We start from the raw sequence: 22,660 nt of genomic DNA, 5'->3' as shown, positions 1-22,660 counted from the left end.
GGATGTTTAAGTCCTCCACTATTACTGTGTTACTGTCAGTTTCTCTTTTAATGACCGTTAGCATTTGCTTTATATGTTGAGCGGCTCCTTCATTGGGTACACTTATATTTGCAATTGTTGTATCTCCTTGAATTGGTCCTTGGATCATTATGTAATGTCCTTCTTTGTCCCTTGTAACAGTCTTTATTTTAAAGTCTGTAACGAGTGTTACCCCTCCAACTCTGATTTCCATTTGTGTGGAATACCTTTGTCCATCTCATCAGTTCCAGTCTGTGTGTGTTCCTTGTAGTGTGTCTCTTGTATGTAGCATGTCTCTTGTGTTCCATGACTCTTGTAGCATATATTTGGGTCTTGTTCTGTATCCATTCGTGGGATTGTGTCAAGGGGTGTGTTTAGAGGTGACTGTGAGCTTAGCACAGCTCTAGGCAGCCTGTCTGTTAATGGGTGGGGCTGTGCTACTATCCTGCTGGTTGTTTGGCTTGAGGCATTCCAGCACTCAGATCAGGTTTTGATGCTAAACTGGCAGCCTCTGGGAGAGCCCATGCTGATCAATATTCTCTGGGGCCTCTGCCACCAGTGTTCTTGCCCTCTGACTCTTTGAACCACAGCCGGCCCCCACATCCCTAGTAGATCCTCCAAGACTTGCACATAGGTCCAGCCCATGCTCCTGTGGAGTTACTGCTTTGTACTCGGTCTCAGTATACATGGATTCTTATTGACCCTTCTAAGAATGGAATCTCTGTTTCCCCACTCCTGTGGAGCTCCTGCACTGAAGCCCCACTGGCCTTCAAGGCCAAATGCTCTGGGTGTTCCTCATCCCAGTGTCAGACCCTCAGACTAAGGAGGCTGACATGGGGCTCAGGATTTTCAGTCTTATGGGAGAACTTCTGCAATATAATTATTCCAGTTTGTGGATTGTCTACTCACTGGGTATGGGATTTAATTATGTCACAAAGCACCCCTCATATCATCTTATTTGTGGGTTTTTCTTTGACTGTGATTGTTGTTGTTCAGTTGGTTATATCTGACTCTTTGCCACCCCATGGACTACAGCACGCCAGGCTTCCCTGTCCTTCACTGTTTCCCTGAGTTTGCTCAAATTCATGTCCGTTGAGTCAATAATACCATCCAACCACCTCATCCTCTGTCATTCCCTTCTCCTCCTGCGTTCAGTCTTCCCCAGCATCCCCACATCAGGGTGTTTTGCAGTGAGTCAACTCTTTGCATCAGGTGGCCAGAGTATTAGAGCTTTAGCATCAGTCCTTCCAGTGAATATTCAGGGTTGATTTCCTTTAGAATTAACTGGTTTGATCTCCGTGCAGTCCATGGAACTCTCAAGAGTCTTCTCCAGCACCACAGTTTACAAGAATCAGTTCTTTGGTGCTCAGCTTTCTTTATGGTCCAAATCTCACATCTTTACATGACTACTGGAAAAACCATAGCTTTGACTATACAGACCTTTTTCAGCAAAGTGATGTCTCTGCTTTTTAATATGCCGTCTAGGAAAAGGTCGATATTCATATCAATCCCAAAGAAAGGCAGTGCCAGAGAATGTTCAGACTACTAAACAGTTGCACTCATTTCACATGCTAGCAAAATAATGCTCAAAATTCTTCAGGCTAGGCTTCAACAGTACTGAAGTATATGTACTGAAAATTGCCACATGTTCAAGCTGGATTTAGAAAAGGCAGATGATCCAGAGATCAAATTGCCAAAGTCCACTGGGTCATAGAAAAAGCAAGAGAATTCCAGAAAAACATCTACTTCTGCTGCATTGACTATGCTAAAGCCTTTGACTGTGTGGATCACAACATGGACTGCAGCATTCCAGGCTTTCCTGTCCTTCACAATCTCTCAGAGTTGTCTCTGCTTTTTAATATGCTGTCTAGGTTTTTCAGAGCTTTTCTTCCAAGGAGCAAAAGTCTGGCTGCAGTCACCATCTGCAGTGGTTTTGGAGACCTAGAAAATAAAGTTTGTCAGTGTTTCCCCATCTATTTACCGTGAAGTGATGGGACCAGATGCCATGATCTGAGTTTTTTGAATGTTGAGTTTTCAGCTAGCTTTTTCGCTCTCCTCTTTCACCTTCATCAAGAGGCTCTTTAGTTCCTCTTTCCTTTTCTGCCATTAGGATAGTGTTATCTGCATATCTGATATTTTTCCCAGCAGTCTTGATTCCAGCTTGTGATTCATCCAGCATGGTATTTTGCATGATGAACTCTACATAGAAGTTAGATAAGCAGGATGACAATATACAGCCTTGTTGTACTCCTTTCCCAATTGTGCAGTAGTTTGAACATTCATTGGCATTGTCCTTATTTGGGATTGGAATGAGAACTGATCTTTTCCAGTCCTGTGGCCACTGGTGAGTTTTCCAAATTTGCTGGCATATTGAGTGCAGCACTTTCACAGTATCATCTTTAAGGATTTGAAATAGCTCAGCTGGAATTCCATCACCTCCACTAGCTTTGTTCATAGTAATGCTTCCTAAGGCCCACTTGAGTTCACACTCCAGAATGTTTGGCTCTAGATGTGTGATCACACCTTCGTGTTTATCTGAGTCATTAAGATCTTTTTTGTATAGTTGTCCTGTGTATTCTTGCCACTTACTGTGAATATCTTCTGCTTCTGTTAGGTCCCATACTCTTTCTGTCCTTTATTGTGCCCATCTTTGCATTAAATGTTCTCTTGGTATCTCTAATTTTCTTGAATCGATTTCTAGTCCTTCCCATTCTGTTGTTTTCCTCTGTTTCTTTGCATTCTTCACTTAAGGTTTTTTTTAGCTTTCCTTGCTGTTCTTTGTAACTCTACATTCAGATGGGTTTATCTCTCCTTTTCTCCCTTGCCTTTGCTTCTTTTCTTTTCTTAGCTGTTTGTAAGGCCTCATCAGACAACGGTTTTGCTTTTTTGCATTTTTTTCTTGGGGGTGATTTTGGTCACTGCCTCATTTACGGTGTTGCAGCCTCTGTCCATAGGTCTTCTGGCCCTCATATATCAGATCTGATCCCTTGCATCTATTTGTCACATCCACTATATAATCATAAGGGATCTGATTTAGCTTATAACTGAATGGCTTAGTGGTTTTCACTGCTTTCTTCAGTTTAAGCCTGAATTTTGCAATACGGAGTTCATGATCTGAGCCACAGTAAGCTCCTGATCTTGTTTTTGCTGACCGTATAGAGCTTCTCCACCTAAGCTACAAAGAATATAATCAGTCTAATTTCAGTATTGACCATCTGGTGATGTCCATGTGTAGAGTCTTCTGTTGTGTTGTTGGAAGAGGGTGTTTGCTATGACCCGTGCGTTCTCTTGGCAGAGCTCTGTTAACCTGTGCCCTGCTTCATTTTGTACTCCAAGACCAAACTTGCCTGTTATTCCAGATATCTCTTGACTTCCTGCTTTTGCATTCCAGTCTTCTATGATGAAAAGGACATCTTTTTTTTTTTGGTGTTAGTTCTAGCAAGTCTTGTAGGTCATCATAGAACCGTTCAGCTTCTTCAGCATTAGTGGTTGGGGCTTTAACTTGGATTACTGTGATATTGATTGGTTTGCCTTGGAAATGAACTGAGATTTTCCTGTCATTTTCGAGAGTGTACCCAGTACTGCACTATGAACTCATTTGTTGACTCTGCAGGCTACTCCATTTCTTCTAATGGATTTTTGCCCACAGTAGTAGATACAATAGTCATCTGAATTAAATTCACCCATTTCCATCCATTTTAGTGCAATGATTGCTAAATTGTCGATGTTCACTCTTGCCATCTCCTGTTTGACCACTTCCAATTCACCTTGATTCATGGACCTAACATTCCAGGTTCCTATGCAGTATTGTTCTTTACTTTCACCACCAGACATATCCACAACTGGGCTTCGTTTCTGGTTTGGCTCAGCCTCTTCATTCCTTCTGGAGCTATTTTTCTACTCTTCTCCAGTAGCATATTGGACACCTACTGACCCGGGGGGTTTATCTTTCAGTGCCATATCCTTTTGCCTTTTCATACTGTTCTTGGGGTTCTCAAGATAAGAATGCTGAAGTGGTTTGCCATTCCCTCTTCCAGTGGACCACGTTTTGTCAGAACTCTCCACCATCGGTCTTGGGTGGTCCTACACTATATGGCTCATAGTTTGATTAAGTTAACAAAGCTGTGATCCATGTGATTATTTTGTTTAGTTTTCTGGGATTTTGGTTTTCATTCTGTCTGCCCTCTGATAGATGTGGGTAAGAGGCCTGTGCAAACTTCCTGCTGGGAGGGACTTACTGTGGAGAAAACTGGGTCTTCCTCTGGTGGGCAAGGCCCTGCTCAGTAAGTCTTTGATCCAGTTTTCTGCTCATGGGTGGGGCCGTGCTCCCTGCCTGTAGTTTGGCCTTAATCTGTGGTAGGGTTAATGGTGGTAATGGCGATCTCCTTTAGAAGCCTTATGCCACATGGCGCGCCTCCCAGAACTGCTGCCGTCAGTGTCCCTGACCCTGCGGCAGGCCTCAGTCAACCCACGTCTCCACCAGAGGCTCCTGGACTCGCACAGGCAAGTCTGGATCAGTCTCTTGTGGGGATCACTGTTCTTTCCCTGCACCTTGATGTGCACAGGTTTGCTTTGTGCCCTCCAGGCATCTCTGACGGGTATGAAGTTTGACTTTAAACACGATTGCGCTCCTCCTGCTGTCTTGCTGCAGCTTCTCCTTTGCCCTTGGATGTGGAGTATCTTTTTTTGGTGGGTTCCAACATTCTGCTGTCGATGATTGTTCAGCAGCTAGTTGTGATTTTGGTGTTCTTGCAGGAGATGAGTGCATGTCCTTCTACTCCACCATCTTTTTGACTTGATTGTAAAATATGTTTTTTGGTAGGTTCTGGTGTTTTTGTAGATGATTGTTCAGCAGTTGTGGTTTTGGTGTTTTCATGAGATGTGAAAGTGTTAGTCGCTCAGTCATGTCCAACTCTTTGCAACCCTGTGGTCTGTTGCCTGCTAGACTTCTCTGTCCATGATATTCTCCAGGTGTGAATACTGGAGTGGATATCCATTCCCTTCTCCAGGGGATCTTTCCAACCCAGGAATCTGGCCCTGGCCTTGTACACTGCAGGCAGGATCTTTATCATCTGAGACACCAAGGAAGCCCCTTCATGAGAAGAGGTGAGCTCACGTCTTTCTACTCTGCCATCTTTTCCAGAGTCAGGGGGCTGCTTTTAGTTTGGATGCTGTCTATCTCTTTCCTCAGTGTATGCTGGCCGTTATCCCCTTGATACATGGTGTGCAGGTTCAGAGGTCCTTGTGCACACTTAGGACAGAGGGGGCAGTCTTCGACACCTGCTCTTGGGTCTCCTGGGGGTGGCGGCTGTCTGCACACTCCTGGGACAGCAGGGGCAGGGCTTGGCACTGCTCTTGGGTCTCCTGTGGGCAGATGCTATCCACACTCCCAGGAGAGTGGTGGCAGTGACTGGCACCTGCTGTTAGGTCTTGTAGTGTCAGTTCATAGCCACCTCTGGGGCCTAGGATGGCTGCAACGACGTGTGCCTGCCCCCAGAACTCCTGTGGGCAGTGTCCTGTTGCCGAATGGTCACAGGGAAAGGGGCTCTTACGGTTCTCTCACCCCTCTTCCCATGCACCCCCTCAACAACGGCACTTGGTACCTCTCATCAGCCCCAGCTTCTTCGGAGTACCTGCTCTGTTGCTACCATCCAGCCTCTTCAGGCTGTCTCCATGCAGCCAACCCTTGTCCTCTCCCTGGGTCTGACCTCTGAAGCCTGTACTTTAGTGCCTAGGCCCCAACTTCACCAACATATGAGTATCTTAGGCGGGGGAGTGCAGAGTGGCAGTGCCAACCTTCTGTTCACGTTACTCTGTTTTGCCCTCCACAAATGCTGTGCTGTATTCCTAGCCTCTGGAGCTCCCCTCCATCTAGGCTGATCTCCGTGCCAGTGAGGGACTGCCCAGGGTGTGGGAAACTTGCCTCCACAGCTCCTCCCTGGGTGCAGGCTTCGTCTGTTTCTTTTTTCCTTTTGTCCTACCCAGTTACGCGGAGGTTTTCTTGCCCTCTGAGAAGTCTGCGGTCTTCTGCTGGCTTTCAGTAGATGTTCTGTGTCGGTCATTCCACTCGTAGATGTGTTTTTAATGTTTTTGTTAGGGAAGGTGAGCTTCCTGTCCTACTCCTCCACCATTTTGACCCCCCCCCCCAACCAGTAATTATTTAAGTAAATGGCTGACATAATTTGAATGTACAGTGGTCCTTAGGTATCTACAATGGATTGATTCCAGTACCTCCTCTGAATACCAAAATTTGCAGTTACTGGAGTCCCTTATATTTATGGTGTAGTACAGTTAGCCATCCATATCTAAAAGTTCCCCATCTACTTTTATGTGGATAAGGGTTTAATTGATCAAAGTATTTCCTATTATAATGGAACAATATATGCAATAGAAGGTATAGAAGTTGAAAAGAAAATAATGAAATTATCAATATTTGTAGATAGGATGATTACCTATTAAACCTAAGAGTTAAACAAGTAATGTTTAAAAACAGCCATTGAAATTGCTGTAGTAATAGTTGTGAGAATTGTTGTAGCTTTTAAATTGTAAGCTATGTCATAAAAGAGTGATTTTTCTTACTGATATAGTTATTAACCTAAGTATAAAAAGTATGTAAATTCTCTTGGACATAAGTTGTATAAGAAGTAGTTGGTGTTTATAGTAGAAATGTATTTTTTAATAAATACATTATACCCTCTAATGAATTTGCATCCTGATACTGTATCCTGTTAGTCATACACCTGGATTAAGATATATAAACTGTTAGTGCCCACAGCCCCCTAGAAGAAACAAAAATCCTCTTGGAGAAGGTATAATTATCCTAGCTCTGAAATTAGTCATATAATATTTTTTTTGCATACAATGTTCAACTCATAAATATAACCAGATTCTCTCTCCGCCCTCCCCCCTCACTCACTCACATGGCATCAAGAGCAAGGAGCAACAGAACCAGCAGGCAATAGGCAGACCAGAATGTCTTGGTTTATTGGAATTATCAAACACAGAAAGCCATCATACTTATTTAGCAAGTTGAAAAACAAAAGCAAAGATAGTAAAAACAAAAGCAAAGATAGTAAATAATGGTGGGAAGCTGGAAGCTATTAATATAAAAAAGCGACAAGGCAGAGTTGAAAAATAACTGGACAGGCTTTTTTTTCGTTTTAGACATGTTTTTGGATCAGAAAATAAAATACCTGAAATTTACTCAGTGTACAAGTTTAACAGATTAGACAAATGAGAAGTGAGCATTAGTGAGCTGGAAAATATAGTTCAGAGAAAGCTATGAAAGTAGAAGCTTGAAGAGGAAAAATAGAGGAAATACTGTACAGAAGGATAAGACTCATAAAAGATACAGAGAAATCTCATTTGTGTTTTACTGGAGTCCCAGAAAGAAAGGAGGAAATGTGGGTAAAAGAAACTATTTGAAAAAATAGATAGGCCAATGGAACATGAGTTAAAAAAGCAGGTATCAGAATGCCTGATTTATGACAAAAATAGTACAGTAATGGGGAATGGTTTAGATTTTCAGTAATTGGTAAATAGTTGAGTGTTCATATGAAAAACTTAAATTGAACTGTTCTTATAAAAATCAACTATATTTGGATTATAGACCTAAAAGCAAAGTGCAAAAAAAACAAAAGCTTTAGAGGATAATGTAAAATACCTTCTTGACCTTTAGGTAGACGGAGAAGATTTAGCAAGACACAACATGAGTACATTACACTTATATTAATAGCAAAACAAAACTGTGAATCATTAATAGATAGCCCTATGGCAAAATATTTCACCAAGGTTGAACCCAGATGATCAAAGATATTTAATATAATCATCAGAGAACTCAATACTTATTCTGGTTTTGTTTATCACAGAGGAAAAATATAAGGAATCTAAATACACAAATAGGAAATCAGCCAATTAAAATTTCATAAATATGATAATAATGCCATTTGGTATTTACAAATGATTTAGAATTACATTAATAAGCTTATAGTGTATTAGAAAGTTTGCAGAACATTATGTATCATCCCATTTTGGTAAAAGACTAAATATTTGTGATAACATATATTACATGAAGTTTGAACATACTTTAAACAGCTGTGAATGGTAATGGTACTCAGAATGAATCTAATCATATCTTTTTCTAGTGTTTCTAAATTGAGCAGGTACTGTATTATTTATGTAACTGATAACACAACAATATACCAAAAGTGGGCTTCCCTGGTGGCAGTAAAGAACCCACTTGCAATGCAGGAGACTGCCTGCAATGCAGGAGGTGTGGGTTTGATCCCTGGTTGGGGACGATCCCCTGGAGAAGGAAATGGCAACCCACTCCATATTCTTGCCTGGGAAATCCCATGGACAGAGGAGCCTGGCGAGCTCCAGTCCATGGGGTCTTGAGAGTCAGACTTAACTTAGTGACTAAACCACCTCCACCAGTATACCAAAAATAGGGCATTATATCCATTTTTCCATTATGGGATTCAACTTGGTTTTTTTTTAAACTAAAATTCTAATCGAATGAACCACTTGTTAGTGTTGGAAAAATGTGTATTCATTCATGCACGTACACACCTAACTATGTAGTATGTGCAGTAGCAGCACAGAGAATGTGGAATACTATCCATCTTGTAAGAATGCAGGGTGGTATTGAGTGACTCATCCTTCCATTTTCTTTTCATTTAATGGGTCCTTTTTTATTTTAATTGCAAATACTACCTAAATCTACCTTCTCTTAATATTTCGCCTGCCTCCCTTTTTCCATTGTTTTTAGGCTGCTTAAATGTATAAATATATTTTAGTTTTGATTTAGTTACAAAGAGTCTAGATATTTTCAAAGGAAAGCTGTTATTATAAGTTTAAGAATAGAATTCATTTTTGTAGTTTTAAGGAGTTTACATTTTAAAATTTTCTCTTAATTTCTGGACTTTTCACAAGGGAAAAAAAGACCCTTTCTACAGTCTGATAAATGATTGTTATTTGAAAAATGATTTAAAGCATGTGGGTGTTAACAGGAAAGGATTTGTTTTCTGGCTTTTTTCTCTGTCATATTAAAGATGTTACATATATGTATATTATACATGTTTTTAGTTTGGGATATTATTTGACAAATTTTAAAAATACAATATACATATTATGTTTGTTTTACCATGATGTCCAGGAGTTTATAGATAAATTTAGGCTCTGTTGTTTATCCATGTGTTCTTAACTTGTGTCTTTCAACATATAATGGATTTTAGATCATTAATTATCCTTTCAATCCTTTTTGGAAGTAGGGGCAAAAAGTGAATAAATATGGATTTATAAATATATATACATACTCACTACATAAGTTTAATCACACATGCTATGGTAAACATACTGTTTTTAAATTTGTTTTAGCCAACAAATGGAATCTTCTTGAGCATGTTTCTGATTGTTTTGCCTTTGGAATCCATGGCTCATGGCCTCTTCCATGAATTGGGTAGTTGTTTAGGAGGAACATCTGTTGGATATGCCATTGTGATTCCCACCAACTTTTGCAGGTACAGTAACCTAGTGTAATTAGTCATAGCACCTTGACTCTTAACATCCTTCCAATATTTGTATGAATATAAGGTGATAGCTCATTTTTTCAAAGCTAAAATATTCTCAAAATATAATACTCTTGCATTTTTTTCATTTATCCCAAATGTTTAAAAACCTTTATCTACTCTGAGTAGTAAATCTTAAGGGTTCAATTAAAGTTTTGTTTTTGGTAAACGTGATTAGAGTATGTTTTAGCTAAAAATCATAAAAATATAAGTAGATTTTCTTTGTAAAGTTATTCCATTTTCTTAGGAATATCTTGTTTAAGGAAATGTGAAACCACATGGTGAAGTGTAATAGAATGTACAGTGGACCTGAGCGTCCAAAATTCTAGTTCTGTGTTCCTTTAGGCAAATCATTACCTCTCTGAACCTCTGTATCTTAACTTAAATTGCAGAGAGAGGAATGTCCTGAAGAGGTAGTGAGAATATGAATGTAAAAATACTGTCTACTTGAAAATGTAGTACAAATACCAGGAATTCAGAAACATTCACAATAAAATCAAATATCTCATGGCAGTTTTATTAAAATAATTTTGACTCCAATATGTGGCTAATCTGTTTCAATTTATAATCATTACTAAATTTTAGTTTTTCTTTTATAGTTTAAGTACCTTTGAAATAGAAAAAAAAAATAGTTCCTTGCTGAATTATGCTGACAAAGTAGTCATCATATTTTCCTTGGCAGAGGTGGGAGAAAACTGAACATAAAGTTTTCATTGGATTTTAAATATTTGACATAAAACCACAAAGTTGACTATTTATAGTAAATATTTTCCTCCATATTAAAGATTTGATAAATAAGGTAAAGATTCTTATAAGAAGTAAAAGAAATATATTTCAAAAGATTCCATAAAGTAAGATGTGATAACTGTCTAGGAAGAAGATGTGAAAGTAGTAATTTGCACAGATTTTTATTGTAATTTTTGATTATGCATTGTGTACTCTTTTACTGTTTTGTGGCTGTTAAATGATAAAATATGGGACAAAATTTTTTAATGAAAGCTTTTGCAGAATTATCAGAATAGTATGGATAAATACATGAAGCAAATGTAAAGTTTTCAGAATTCCTACTTAGAAGTCTAGTTTCTGGGTAGGAGTGATGTTTTTTTTCCTCCCTGAATATTGATTTGATCCTGCTAGTTTTAAGAACTAGTTTGTCATCTTTACCAACGTACCATTTTACATGTATTCCAGGATCAAGTCTGTCTTCAATTAGTGTTCAGTAGTATAAGGCAATGGACCTAAATTATAATAATTGTCTTAAAATGTCATTTATTAAAAGGTAAGTTGTTCTGTCATTTGTGTACCTCAAGTTAGTAAAACTTGAACGCTTTATAGACTATTTTTCAATATGGAAATTAATTTAAAATACTGTTTCCATACTGTGTTTTTTCTCAAGAAAAAAAGTACTTTCATTATTGTCCCCAATCCAGTGTTCTTGAAACATTTTGGGGGTAATATTAGTACAGTCTTGCTTTTTAAAGTCTTGTTTAATATCTCATTTGGTAAGAAGATGCCAAATTCTTGGTAAAAGAATGAAAAGTAGTACAACCCACATTTGGAGATATCCTCCCAGATTTCAGTTTTACTTATTTTTTACGTGGAGGATAATTGGTTTACAATGTTGTGTTGGTATCTGCTGTACAACACTGTGATTCAATCACCGGTATACATATATTCCTTTCCTCTAGAACCTCCCTCCTATAGACCCCTCCATCCCACCCCTCTGGGTTGTCACAGAGCACCAGATTCTTATTGATAAGAGGTATAATTTTTAGAAACTAGGCTTTGATTTTCCAAGCATAATTCTTAGCACTGTGGAAAATTTAGAAAAGACAGGTTTTTTTAAAAAACAGATTATGCCATTTAGTTATTAGTAACTTAGATAATTTATTATAAATGAAAAATAGGAATGTGACATAGAATGAACACTTCATGAACACCAAAATGATGGTTTTTTTCTCCTTTTTCAGTCCTGATGGTCAGCCAACACTTCTTCCACCAGAACATGTACAGGAGTTAAATTTGAGGTCTACTGGCATGCTCAACGCTATCCAAAGATTTTTTGCCTATCACATGATTGAGACCTATGGGTGTGACTATTCTACAAGCGGACTGTCTTTTGATACTCTACATTCCAAACTGAAAGCTTTCCTTGAACTTCGGACTGTGGATGGGCCTAGGCATGATACGTATGTTTTATATTACAGTGGGCACACCCATGGTACAGGAGAGTGGGCTCTTGCAGGTAAGTCCACCTCTGGTAATTTCACTATTGTGCAGATACACGTATTTGTGGAAATCTGTCCTTCACACTGAAACAATGTTTCCAGATTCTCAATTTTCTACTTTATAGTTTACCAAGTATACATATGACTGTTTTGTTTACCTTTTCTCTGGCATGCTTGTTTAGCATAATTTTAGTGATCTCTAGAGGTTTCAAAAATTATGTTTTGTGTTGATTGGAAGAAAAAAAAAATCTGCTTGATGTGAGACTTTTAATTAGTTTCCCTTTAAACTATTTTCAGAATTATTAAATAGTTACATTTTTCAGAATCTGATTAACTTATTTGGCTAATACTTCTAAGTCTTTAAGATTATAGATGCTGATTTCAATAGGTCTTCACATGTCCAATTTTATTTGTTAGAAAGCACACCATAATTTTAAGCAGCAGGTGATATGATGTGGTTGGAGTAGTGTTTAGGTCAGGAGACCTTAGCTCTGTCCTAATTTGCCCCAGCACTGTGTTTGAGGCAGATTACGCTCTCCATTTCAGTTCTCTCATCTGAAAATAGAAGCGGTAATATTAAACCTCCTTGCCAAGGGAGAAATGAGATTTAGATGTAAATTTGTTTGTTGGTCTTCCCAACTAGAGAGGAGACTGTAAATCCAAGGCTTTGTTTTATGAGATAACTTGCTTAGTGCTGGAAGAGAGTCTGGCAAATAGTAGAAGATCCTTAAGTAGCAGATAGATAGATAAAATCATTGAATGAATCATGACAAAACAGGTAATATTTTAGATTAGGAATAATTCATTTAGACTTAATTATACCCTTTTTTTCTAAAAATTTTTTAGATGTTTTACACCATGAACACAATAAAATAGTCATAAAATATAAGTAGAAAAAGATATTCACAGAAAAATATAAAGAGAAGTATTACGGAAGGACAGAGATAGAGTGCCAATACAAGAATCCCAGAAGAAAGGAAATAAACTGAAGGTTAAAGTAGACATGATTTCAGACCATCATGGTCTCACTAATTTAGTGCCAGATTGGTTTCCAGGGTTTTCTTATAAATAGATTTTTGTAATTTTTTGGTCTAACAAATATTGAATAAGTCAATGGCTATCTAGAAGGAGTAAAGTCAAACTAATAAGGGATCGAACCCAGGTCTCCTGCATTGCGGGCAGATTGTTTACCATCTGAGCCACTAGGGAAGCCCCAATACTTACTGAGCATGTTTGAAGCATAGCTACTATGCTTGGTACTTTATACACATTATTAAATTTAATCTTCACTTGAAGTTCTTTGAGATACTGTCACCTCTATTTTTCAAAGGATGAAATGAAGGCTGAAAGTGGTTATATAACTTACCTATGGTCATATTATTCCTAAATGATGGAACCACGATTCAAGTCCGGATTTGCCTGACGCCTAAAATCCGCCCTCCCCGCCATTGTACTATGTTGCGGCCAAAGGTTAAAACCACAAAGGCCCAGAAATGGCATGTTCTGGATCAGAAGATACTTTTGTTAGCATGGTTCACCCATTTTTGAAATACTGTAATATGAAAGAAACTAGTCAAAACTACTTCAGCATAAGGTTATAAAATCATGTACTCAACTTGTGACTTTTTAATAACACAATGTATAAAACTACTTTTTCACATTTACAGCTATTTCAAATTCAGGTAAAGTATATAGCATTCTGTGTACTTCAGAGCCCAAGAGAAAAAGTCAATTCAAATGTTTTTACAGAACTATATTTCAAACCTAAAAGCAAGGATTGATTATTTGAAAACTGCTACTGAAATACTTATAATAACTCAGATGCAAGGGGAGGGGCATAATTTTGGTGGCCATGCATATATCCTTCATTATTTTTTATAAGAAAGTAATTTCATTTTTTAAATTTCTATTTCATTTAATTACTGCATGAATTATACTTTTTTCCTAAGGATATGATTGTAGTAAAGAGAAATAATGAATTCTACCCAGTGACTTGACTTTTGAATAGTTAGTAAAACATACTGTCCTCTACATAAATAACAAACATGTTTCATTGGAACAATAACAAAAATGATTGATATTAGGTCAGCAGTGGTGGCTATTATCTTAGACTTAACCTGGAAATTTTTTCATTATTGGTAATATCAGATGTGTGGGTTGGAGTGTCAGGTTGAAATAGGAAGGCTGCATTAATACACCATTTTCCTGGATTCCACATACATGCATTAATACACAGTTTGTTTTTCTGACTTATTTCACTCTGTATGACAGTCTCTAGGTCTAATAACTTTAAAAGCAAGCTTATGTTTACATGAAGTATTTATTACTTAATATAAACATTTCCCCCAAAGTTTGTATTTTTCTTAACTCTTAAAAATTTATCTCAAGTATCTTTTAAAAGATGGCTTTGGAAATAAACTCTAGGTGTTCAGTTTACTGATATTTATAGTCATTTTTTCTTAGAAAATGTAATAGACACCAAGATGAATAGCAGTAGCATAAATGTCAGTGTTCTTATGTTTTCCTTCACTGTGAATTGAGAATAATTTATGAAGATACTTTAAAGTTGGGTTATAGTTTAGGTAAATAAATGTCTAGTAGTTACCTTCTACAATATTATGCATTAAAAAATATTATAAAGATGGCATAAGTAGACCACTACAGAATTCTACTATTAGCCAAGAAGACTTGTTCCTGTATGTGTAATTTTCTCTGTGAGACACTTTATTGTAAAAGTAGAACAAAACAGTGGAGAAAGCATATGTTAACAGGCCTTACCTTCCCCAGGAGGGCTAGGCTTTGCCCCATAATTCAGCAACCATGTACTCCCCGCTGGCCTGAGGCACCTGGCTCACTTGCAGGTTAAACCAGGCCCAGAGAATGAATCCTGTTTCCAATCAGTTCCTTCCCTTGGCCTGCCTTAAACAGCCCCAGATGTTGATTCTTTCTCAGAAATGTTATTGAACACCCCTGCTCTGAAGAAAATGCTTTCCATTCCAGTCTAAGTGACAAAGAACTCTAAGCTCTGCGTGCATGCTAAGTCTGAGAATTTATTAATAAAAACAGTTTTCTTTAAAAAAATTTTTTTCTTAAAACCTTTAGATAGGAAGCATCAGGATTAGATTTTGCTTGAAGTTAAGAGTAGGTCCAGAACTCACTGTGAGAAAAATCTGTGTGTGCTCCTTAACCCATATCTTTACTCACAGTATTTCTCAGAATATGTAGTCGTCTTACACTTACAGGACTTCATAATGTGGAACCTAGTATCTTTGCCTCTTTGCTTGAGGGTTAAAAAACAATTTGGTAATGACAAGAGAGACAAATTAAACAATCTATTTAAGCTATAAAGCAGTTTATCACAGATAAAGTCTTTAAAAACATTCTCAATTACTTAAACAGCATCAGATAAATGTTACTGAGATAAATGTAAGTACTTTACATCTGGGCCAAAAGCCAAATTTGACATAGAACCTTTTCATAGGAGAAAGCAGAGCAAAACAAGACAAGAGAATTAGTATAAAGGGCTTTAATGCTGCTTTAAATTTCTTGCTAATATCTAAAGAGCATGTGTATAAGAATTAGTGTAGCATGTGCTACAGAATCTTTATTGAAATAGTTGTAGAAGGCAAGTTAGACAATGTTTACTGGCAGATGGAATTCGTATAATAACTCATATAATCTATGATGTCCTCTTCAGAGAAGTTTAATAAAAGTGGAAATAATGAAAAGTGAGCTTGATCCTTTTAAAAAGGTACCTTATAGAGGTCTCTGTGAAGCAGTATATTAGTAATACATGAAAAACAAATTTTGCATTGTCACAGTCTGGTGAATAAGGTATGATATATGCTCTGTTTTTATGGATCATATTACTGATAGAATCCAAATTCTAAAAGATTCTGTCTCTCCGGTATTGTCATTTTGATAGTTTAGCAAAGAAGATGGTTGCTCTTGGTAGAAATACCTATTCTGGAGCTAGGTTGTTGGAGCTTGTATTAGTAAATTGTAACATGTTAAAACTTTCTTCTAATTATAACAATAACAGTGTTAACAAAAAAGTATAGCAAAACCCACCTGAAATAAAAATACCCAGACAATATTGCTATTATTTTTATTTATTATATTATATATTATTTATTATATAAAAATATTGCTATTATTTTTGTAGATACACTTCTATGTCATGCTTTTTCTAATATCATAGATATTTTGTCATTAAAATTTCTTTATAAATATGATTTATGATAAAACTCTCTCATAAGGTTATAATTATTTCCATTCCCTCAGTTGTTTCAGATTTTACACTGTCTGAGGTAGCAGTGGGAAGATGATCTTTATATGTTATTTTTGTCCACATCCCTGCCCTTTCTTAGGATAAATTGCTAGAATTGGAAGGATTGGATTAGTATACCATTTGAGACAGAGCCAGAACTAGAATGAGGTGAGAATGGCAGATGCCTGGGACACAAATTTTAATGGAGTACTAAAAATTAAATGATCAGATTTTAATACAGTATATTTAAAGTTTTAATGCAAAACCATACAATATGAACAAAATGTGTAATGAGTAGCTGTAAGACAGCTTTCTAGGTCAGAAATATTTTTACCTTAGAAATTTCTGGTATATGTTTTTTTTAATCCTTTGTTGTTTTGAGGTATAAAATTGATTTTAAAAACAAACCAATTCCAAACTCTTGTTCCTAGGAGGGTGTTTTTATCTAGTGGGTACCCACATATGAGGATAAGTTAACAATTTATCAGAGATGTAGAACAGGGGTAAGCAAACTTTTTCTGTAAGGATCATGTATTTTTGACTTGATAGGCCAGAAAGTCCCTCTTGCAACTATACTTAGCTTTTTGTAGAATAAAAGCAGTCATATACATTTATAGAAACATGAAATTTAAATTTCCTGTAATTTTTACATCACAAACTTCTCAAAAAAATTTTTTACACCATTTAAAAATGTAAAATCAGTTCTTAACCTCTCAGGCCATGATGCAAAACTAGCGGCCGGCTAGATATGACCACAAATCATAATTTGCTGCCCAATGTAGAATACTAGCTTTACTGTATAATTTCTTTTTACCAAATTTACCTTTATTAAATAATTTTCTTATTTTATCGTAGCATTTTTTTAATCATAGCATATCTCTTTAATGTAAAGAACAGGATGATTGGATTTTTTAGTTTTTTTGGTTTGGTTTTTACTTGAAGTTGAAAGTCTATTTTCTGTTTCTGAAAATTCTTCTGAAAAGATACTTTGAAAAAGAAGGCACCCTCTTTTTTCTTACATATTTAACTTTAAAAACTTAAAGAGAATACACTCAAGACAAAAGAGTATTTTTAGTAAGACACTTAAATTCTTGCTCTACTGAACTTTCTTTTGTTCACAGGTGGCGACATACTACGCCTTGACACACTTTTAGAATGGTGGCGAGAAAAGAATGGTTCCTTCTGTTCCCGACTTATTATCATATTAGACAGTGAGAATTCAACTCCTTGGGTGAAAGAAGTAAGAAAAATCAACGACCAGTATATTGCAGTGCAAGGAGCAGAGATGACAAAGACAATAGATATCGAAGAAGCTGACCCACCTCAGCTGGGTGACTTCACAAAAGACTGGGTAGAATATAACTGCAACACCACTAATAACATCTGCTGGACTGAGAAGGGACGCAGAGTGAAAGCAGTATATGGCGTGTCAAAACGGTGGAGTGACTACACACTACACCTGCCAACAGGAAGCGACGTGGCCAAGCACTGGATGCTCTACTTTCCTCGCATTACCTATCCACTGGTGCATTTGGCAAATTGGTTGTGTGGTCTGAACCTGTTTTGGATCTGCAAGACTTGTTTCAGGTGCTTGAAAAGATTAAAAATGAGTTGGTTTCTTCCTGCTGTGCTGGATACAGGACAAGGCTTCAAACTCGTCAAATCTTAATTTGGAGCCCAAAGTGGAATATTATTGAGAGTTTATTCTACCATTTATCACTAACTTGCCATTTTTTGTATATTGTATTTTTATTTGTAAAAAATATCTTGCTACTTCTGTAGCTGATCTTATTTTGTCTTTTCTCAAGTAATTATGGTATGTGTAAGGAGTTGGGAGTAAGCATTTTATACTAAAAGTATATAGGGAGTCAAAATGTTGACTTTGTCAATGCATAAGAGATGTTAAAAAATAATAACAATGCACTTTGAGGAATGTTTGCATATGCCTCTGATTAGAAAGAAGACTTGTCTCTGCCCTGCAGTGGCCAATGAAAAATTACCATTGCCTTATTTTCTAGGCATAGATTAGAGAATGTAAACCAGACAATTTGTTTACTGTTATAAGAAAACTACCAGTTGGCTTACAGAAGATTATTTTTGTGAACAATAGGTTTGAGTCCAAAACCAGTTGAAGAATTTCAGACTCACTCTCAGAAAAGGGAAAAGGAAGAAGTCTGCTTAAAATGAATATGTAAAATTTGCTTATCGTATGTCACATTTAGACACTTGGCTGTGACCTGTTACCAGTATCGCAGAGAAGCCCAAAGCACTGTTTAGGTAAAAACATTCTTCATATAGGTAACTGTAAGAAACTAGAGCCTACAACGTGCTCCTTCATGCCTTGCTGGGAGCCTCTGAAAGCACTGGCAATTTTAAGAGTCTTTCTCAGGGTAACAATGTTTTCTTAATAAAAATGTTTTCAGCTACAAATTCCTCCCAAATAAATTGTCTTCCCTTTCAAAATGTAATTTTATGAAAGAAATGTAGCCATTCGTCATTGATTTAGGCTACTTTCAGTACTGAGAAATGATTTTGATCTCTGTAGAGTTACTGCTCTGTCATGGAAACAATTTTTCAGATCCCCATTAGTGGTAACACTTTTTTCTACTTGAGGTCAAAGGATTGGAAACAGGGTCATATTTTTTTTCTTGTATACCTGTAATGTATTATGTAAAAAAGTATTCATACTGGTAATTTCAGTTAAGCATAATGGTGTGGTTGTAATTTTTAAAACTTCAGTGTTTTATCCAAGTAAAGCAGGCATGGATCGGGCTATCTCCTAAAAGGTAATTTACCTCCTATTCCTTTCTAATAATCCTAACAGTCTAAGTTTTCATCTCTGAGAAGTAACACGAAGGGAATAGATTTAAATTGGAGGATACTCTAATCTTTGCTGTTTAAACAGTGTAATTTCTCACCATAAAAGCCATTTCTTCCAACCTCAGAGAGAGGAAATAATGCCGCTACCATTTTCTACTTGTGACTTGAAAATAGCAGTTCTAGTTAGGAAGAAGTCACTTAGCATCAGGGAACTTGTATACCACTATCTATGCAGCATTGTTATATAGTCTGATTATTTCCGTGTTTTGAGTATGATTTTCCTAATGCTATGAATAAAATTTTGTCAAAAATTAATTTTTCACATAATTTGCAAATAGTAGTTATTGAATATTTTAGTATATTAAAAAGGTTAGTCAAAAAACATGCAAGTATGTATTAGAGTGTATGGTTAGTAGGTCAATTTGAAATTTTTTAATATTTGGTTACATATTTATATCACCATCCAAATGAAATAGTATAGTGTTTCACTACTACTCAGAAATAGCATAGCAGACAAGCCAAGTTTTAAAATTATGAGCTTATAGCTACAAAAGTTTAATCAACGTTAAGTAAAACCACCTTTTAAATTCTGAGCCAGTGTTGAGCAAATGAGCTTTAACTAAAGCATATCCCTTTACTCTGAGAAAGCCAAATATAAAAGTATATCCTGCATTCTTTATAAAGTGAAACTAAGATTTTGCTAAAAATGACATTCAAAAGGTAGCAGACATTTTTACAACCACAAAGCTAATGCTTTGATATATATTTTCTATAAAGTACAACTGAAAAAGCTCTGGGCTAAAAATGTGATTTGAGCCTACTTACTAACTTTGATGAAACAAAGTGACAGTTTGGAGAAGGAAAATTACAGGAAAGATAATTGCTTACTTTTACCTTAGGATTCAAACACAGATGTGACAATGAGACTAATTTTCTTGTGGCCTCTTGTTTTTTATATCGTATGTTTAGGAAGGAGTTAAAGTGATAGAAATTATGAAAGGGCACAATTTTACCACGCCACTAAAAGAAATAGATAATGTGGAGATGTTTTTCAACATACTATTGACTTGTTTCCTTGTGTAGTACCTTGTTAAAAACCACACAAAAAAAGTCTAAAAACATCTTTAAAAAAAAAAATTTCATTCAAAATTTGTTTTAATTTGCTCTGACTAAACTCTTCTGGGACATTTGGATTTATCTTTTTTGTATAGCTTTCTATCTCCCTCCTCTTAATATGAAATTCTAGAGAAAAGACCTTTTTCAGGAAACAATTTTTATGAACAGTGTTTTCATAAGTTATACACTTTTTAAAAGCTACATTGCTAATTAAAATGCATTTATATTTAATGCATTGGTGGATAGAATTCTTTTAAACTAGAATCTTCATTAAAGTCTATTTGTAACTATACATTTTGTTTGTAACTTTTGGCTTAAATATGTTTACTGATTTTGGGGTACTGCATTTTTTATAGGTATTCTTTCACATTTAGATCCTAATCTCTTTCAAGGCAATGTTCTACATTACCTTTCCACAGGTGATGTGTTAATATTATATATGTCATAAGAAAATGGCTTAATTTTAAGCATGTGATTAAGTATATTTGATAGTAAATGCTCAAAGGAGTTATATCTGTGAGCACTTTTTAACATCTGTATTGGAAGATACTAGACTGTCGTCTCTTTTCAAGCAAAGGCTTACACATCTTGATATTTCTCATATAGTTACCCAGAAGAGTGCCTTGCTTATTATAGGAGGTATTTAAAAAATATGTTTAACTGAGTGAATGAATTTAGATTCATAAGGAGGAATTGGAATAATCCGATTGTAAATTATTACATTTTCTTAACAGTTTTACTTTAAGTGGGTATTATTTCAAGATCCTCATTGTTAACAGTTACCAAAGACAATTACAGCATCAGTGAAAGGAAAACAAATATCACATTGTAGTTAAAGAGCAATAAGGATCAGATTAGCGAAGGAAAAACTTTAAGATAGGTTTGATTGAAAACATACCTGATTATCACCAAAAAGTAGCTCTTTCAAGGTTGAGTCCCTTTTCATCATGTCCTCCAGTAGACAGATTGGAGATTTATCACAAATGGAAATTATTACAAGACAGTCTGATGAACAAAGAAAGCATTTGCCTGTGCCTGTCAGTAACTACTAGATTGTAAAATCAGGAAAAAAAAAAGGGGGGGGGCCTCTGAACATAGGCAGTTTCATGACAAGCTAAGAAAACTAAAATCATCTCATCTTTGGCATATCCGCAATAGTTACAACACATTTCATAAAGTATGAAATAATGAAATTTAACCAGCAATTATTTTGAGCAGCTATTTTGTTGATAAACATTTACATTTATGTTTTTTAGGAACTATTACTTAGACTAAAGCTGATTAAAAACTGAACACTATAGGCTGATTGCAAAGCTTTTTTAATATTAATATGTAAAAACCCTTTTGATTGATTTAAAAATTGAATTGGCCAGTCATCTTGTGTGATGACTTCACAATATTATTTTTTTTAACTATGAAGTTAATTAAGAACAAGTGGACAAGTTTAGTAAACTTTTGTTGTTGCTATTTGGTCTGGACCTAGAACTCTTGATTTAAATCGGTGTGGCAGGGTAAGTGAGGAACATGGCATATCTCCTTATGTAATGTTTACTCCATGTGAATTAAAAATATTTTTCTATTAAAACATACCAACATACTGAGCAATATTTGATTAATTAGTGTAAATCACAAGACTTGAAAGCAGTTTTACTCTTGCACTAGGTTCTTTGAGCACAACTTTCAATGTTAATGGTATTCTATACAGAATATTTTAAAAAATCCTTTGTCATGTCTTGGAAACGCAAACACCACAGTGGATTTTCTCTAAATAAATAATTTTGTTTAAATACTGTTGGAATTTCAGGTGGGTACCATCTTAATGCAATTTTAAAATAGGTATTCCTAGGTTCTTTGGAATCCTAATGCATATTGATTTCTTGTTCTACACAGTTAGGTAATGGTGAGGAAAGTGGGGTGGGGATTTTGATTTGTAATCTATTATACATCCACATGCATTCATACCCATTCTCACGTATTTCTCTTCCACCTAATTACAAGAGATACTGCTATATTTTTTCCAAAACCTAACCTCTGGCTTCTTTTCCCCCTTTCCACGTAAAACAACTAATTCATCAGTAACAATAAAAATGTCAATGGCCATCATCTATTGAATGTTTATTATGTTCTAGTCACTGTGCTAAGCACTTCTGTATACATGATTTTATTAAATTCTTACAACCACTTTTTATGATGGATATACTTTTATGAATAAAAGGAAGCTGAGGAAATGAACTTAAGTAACTCTCCCCAAATGACACAGCTATGGCTGCCTAAGAAACTGCATCTCAAACTGAGCTTTAAGCCAGATTTTATACTGTGGGACTCTCACATACCAAAACAAGGTTTTACTCAGGTATAAATATCTACATGCCCTTGGAGAACTGTTTGCATATTTTGTCAAGGGGGTAAACACCTGGCTATAAGCACATAGGGCTTTCCCTGTGGTTCAGCAGTAAGAGCAGCAAAGCAGGAGACATGGGTTTGATCCCTGGGTCAGGAAGATCCCCTGAAGAAGGAAATGGTAACCCAAATCCAGTATTCTTGCCTAGGAAATCGCATGGACAGAGGAGTCTACCAGGCTCCACTCCATGGGATCACAGGAGTTGGACACAACTTAGCAACCACACCATCACCACTAT

At 36.2% G+C, this 22,660-nt stretch overlaps 1 protein-coding gene across 3 annotated transcripts in view; it reads left to right on the top strand.

Moving 5' to 3' along the window:
* TMEM168 (transmembrane protein 168) overlaps positions 1 to 22,202 on the top strand; it is a 52,151-nt gene extending 29,949 nt beyond the window's left edge. For all 3 annotated transcript variants that reach the window (XM_018047175.1, XM_018047176.1, XM_018047177.1), the window contains 3 exons: positions 9,397 to 9,539; positions 11,558 to 11,832; positions 17,207 to 22,202. In XM_018047175.1, coding sequence (XP_017902664.1) covers positions 9,397 to 9,539; positions 11,558 to 11,832; positions 17,207 to 17,754 — 966 coding nt within the window. In that variant the 3' untranslated portion in view covers positions 17,755 to 22,202. The remainder of the gene's footprint in view (positions 1 to 9,396; positions 9,540 to 11,557; positions 11,833 to 17,206) is intronic.

The sequence above is a fragment of the Capra hircus genome, chromosome 4, assembly GCF_001704415.2.
Source record: "Capra hircus breed San Clemente chromosome 4, ASM170441v1, whole genome shotgun sequence".
NCBI classification, from domain to species: Eukaryota; Metazoa; Chordata; class Mammalia; order Artiodactyla; family Bovidae; genus Capra; species Capra hircus.
Note: the sequence above shows the minus strand (reverse complement) of the source record. Positions and strands in the feature narration are given on the sequence as shown.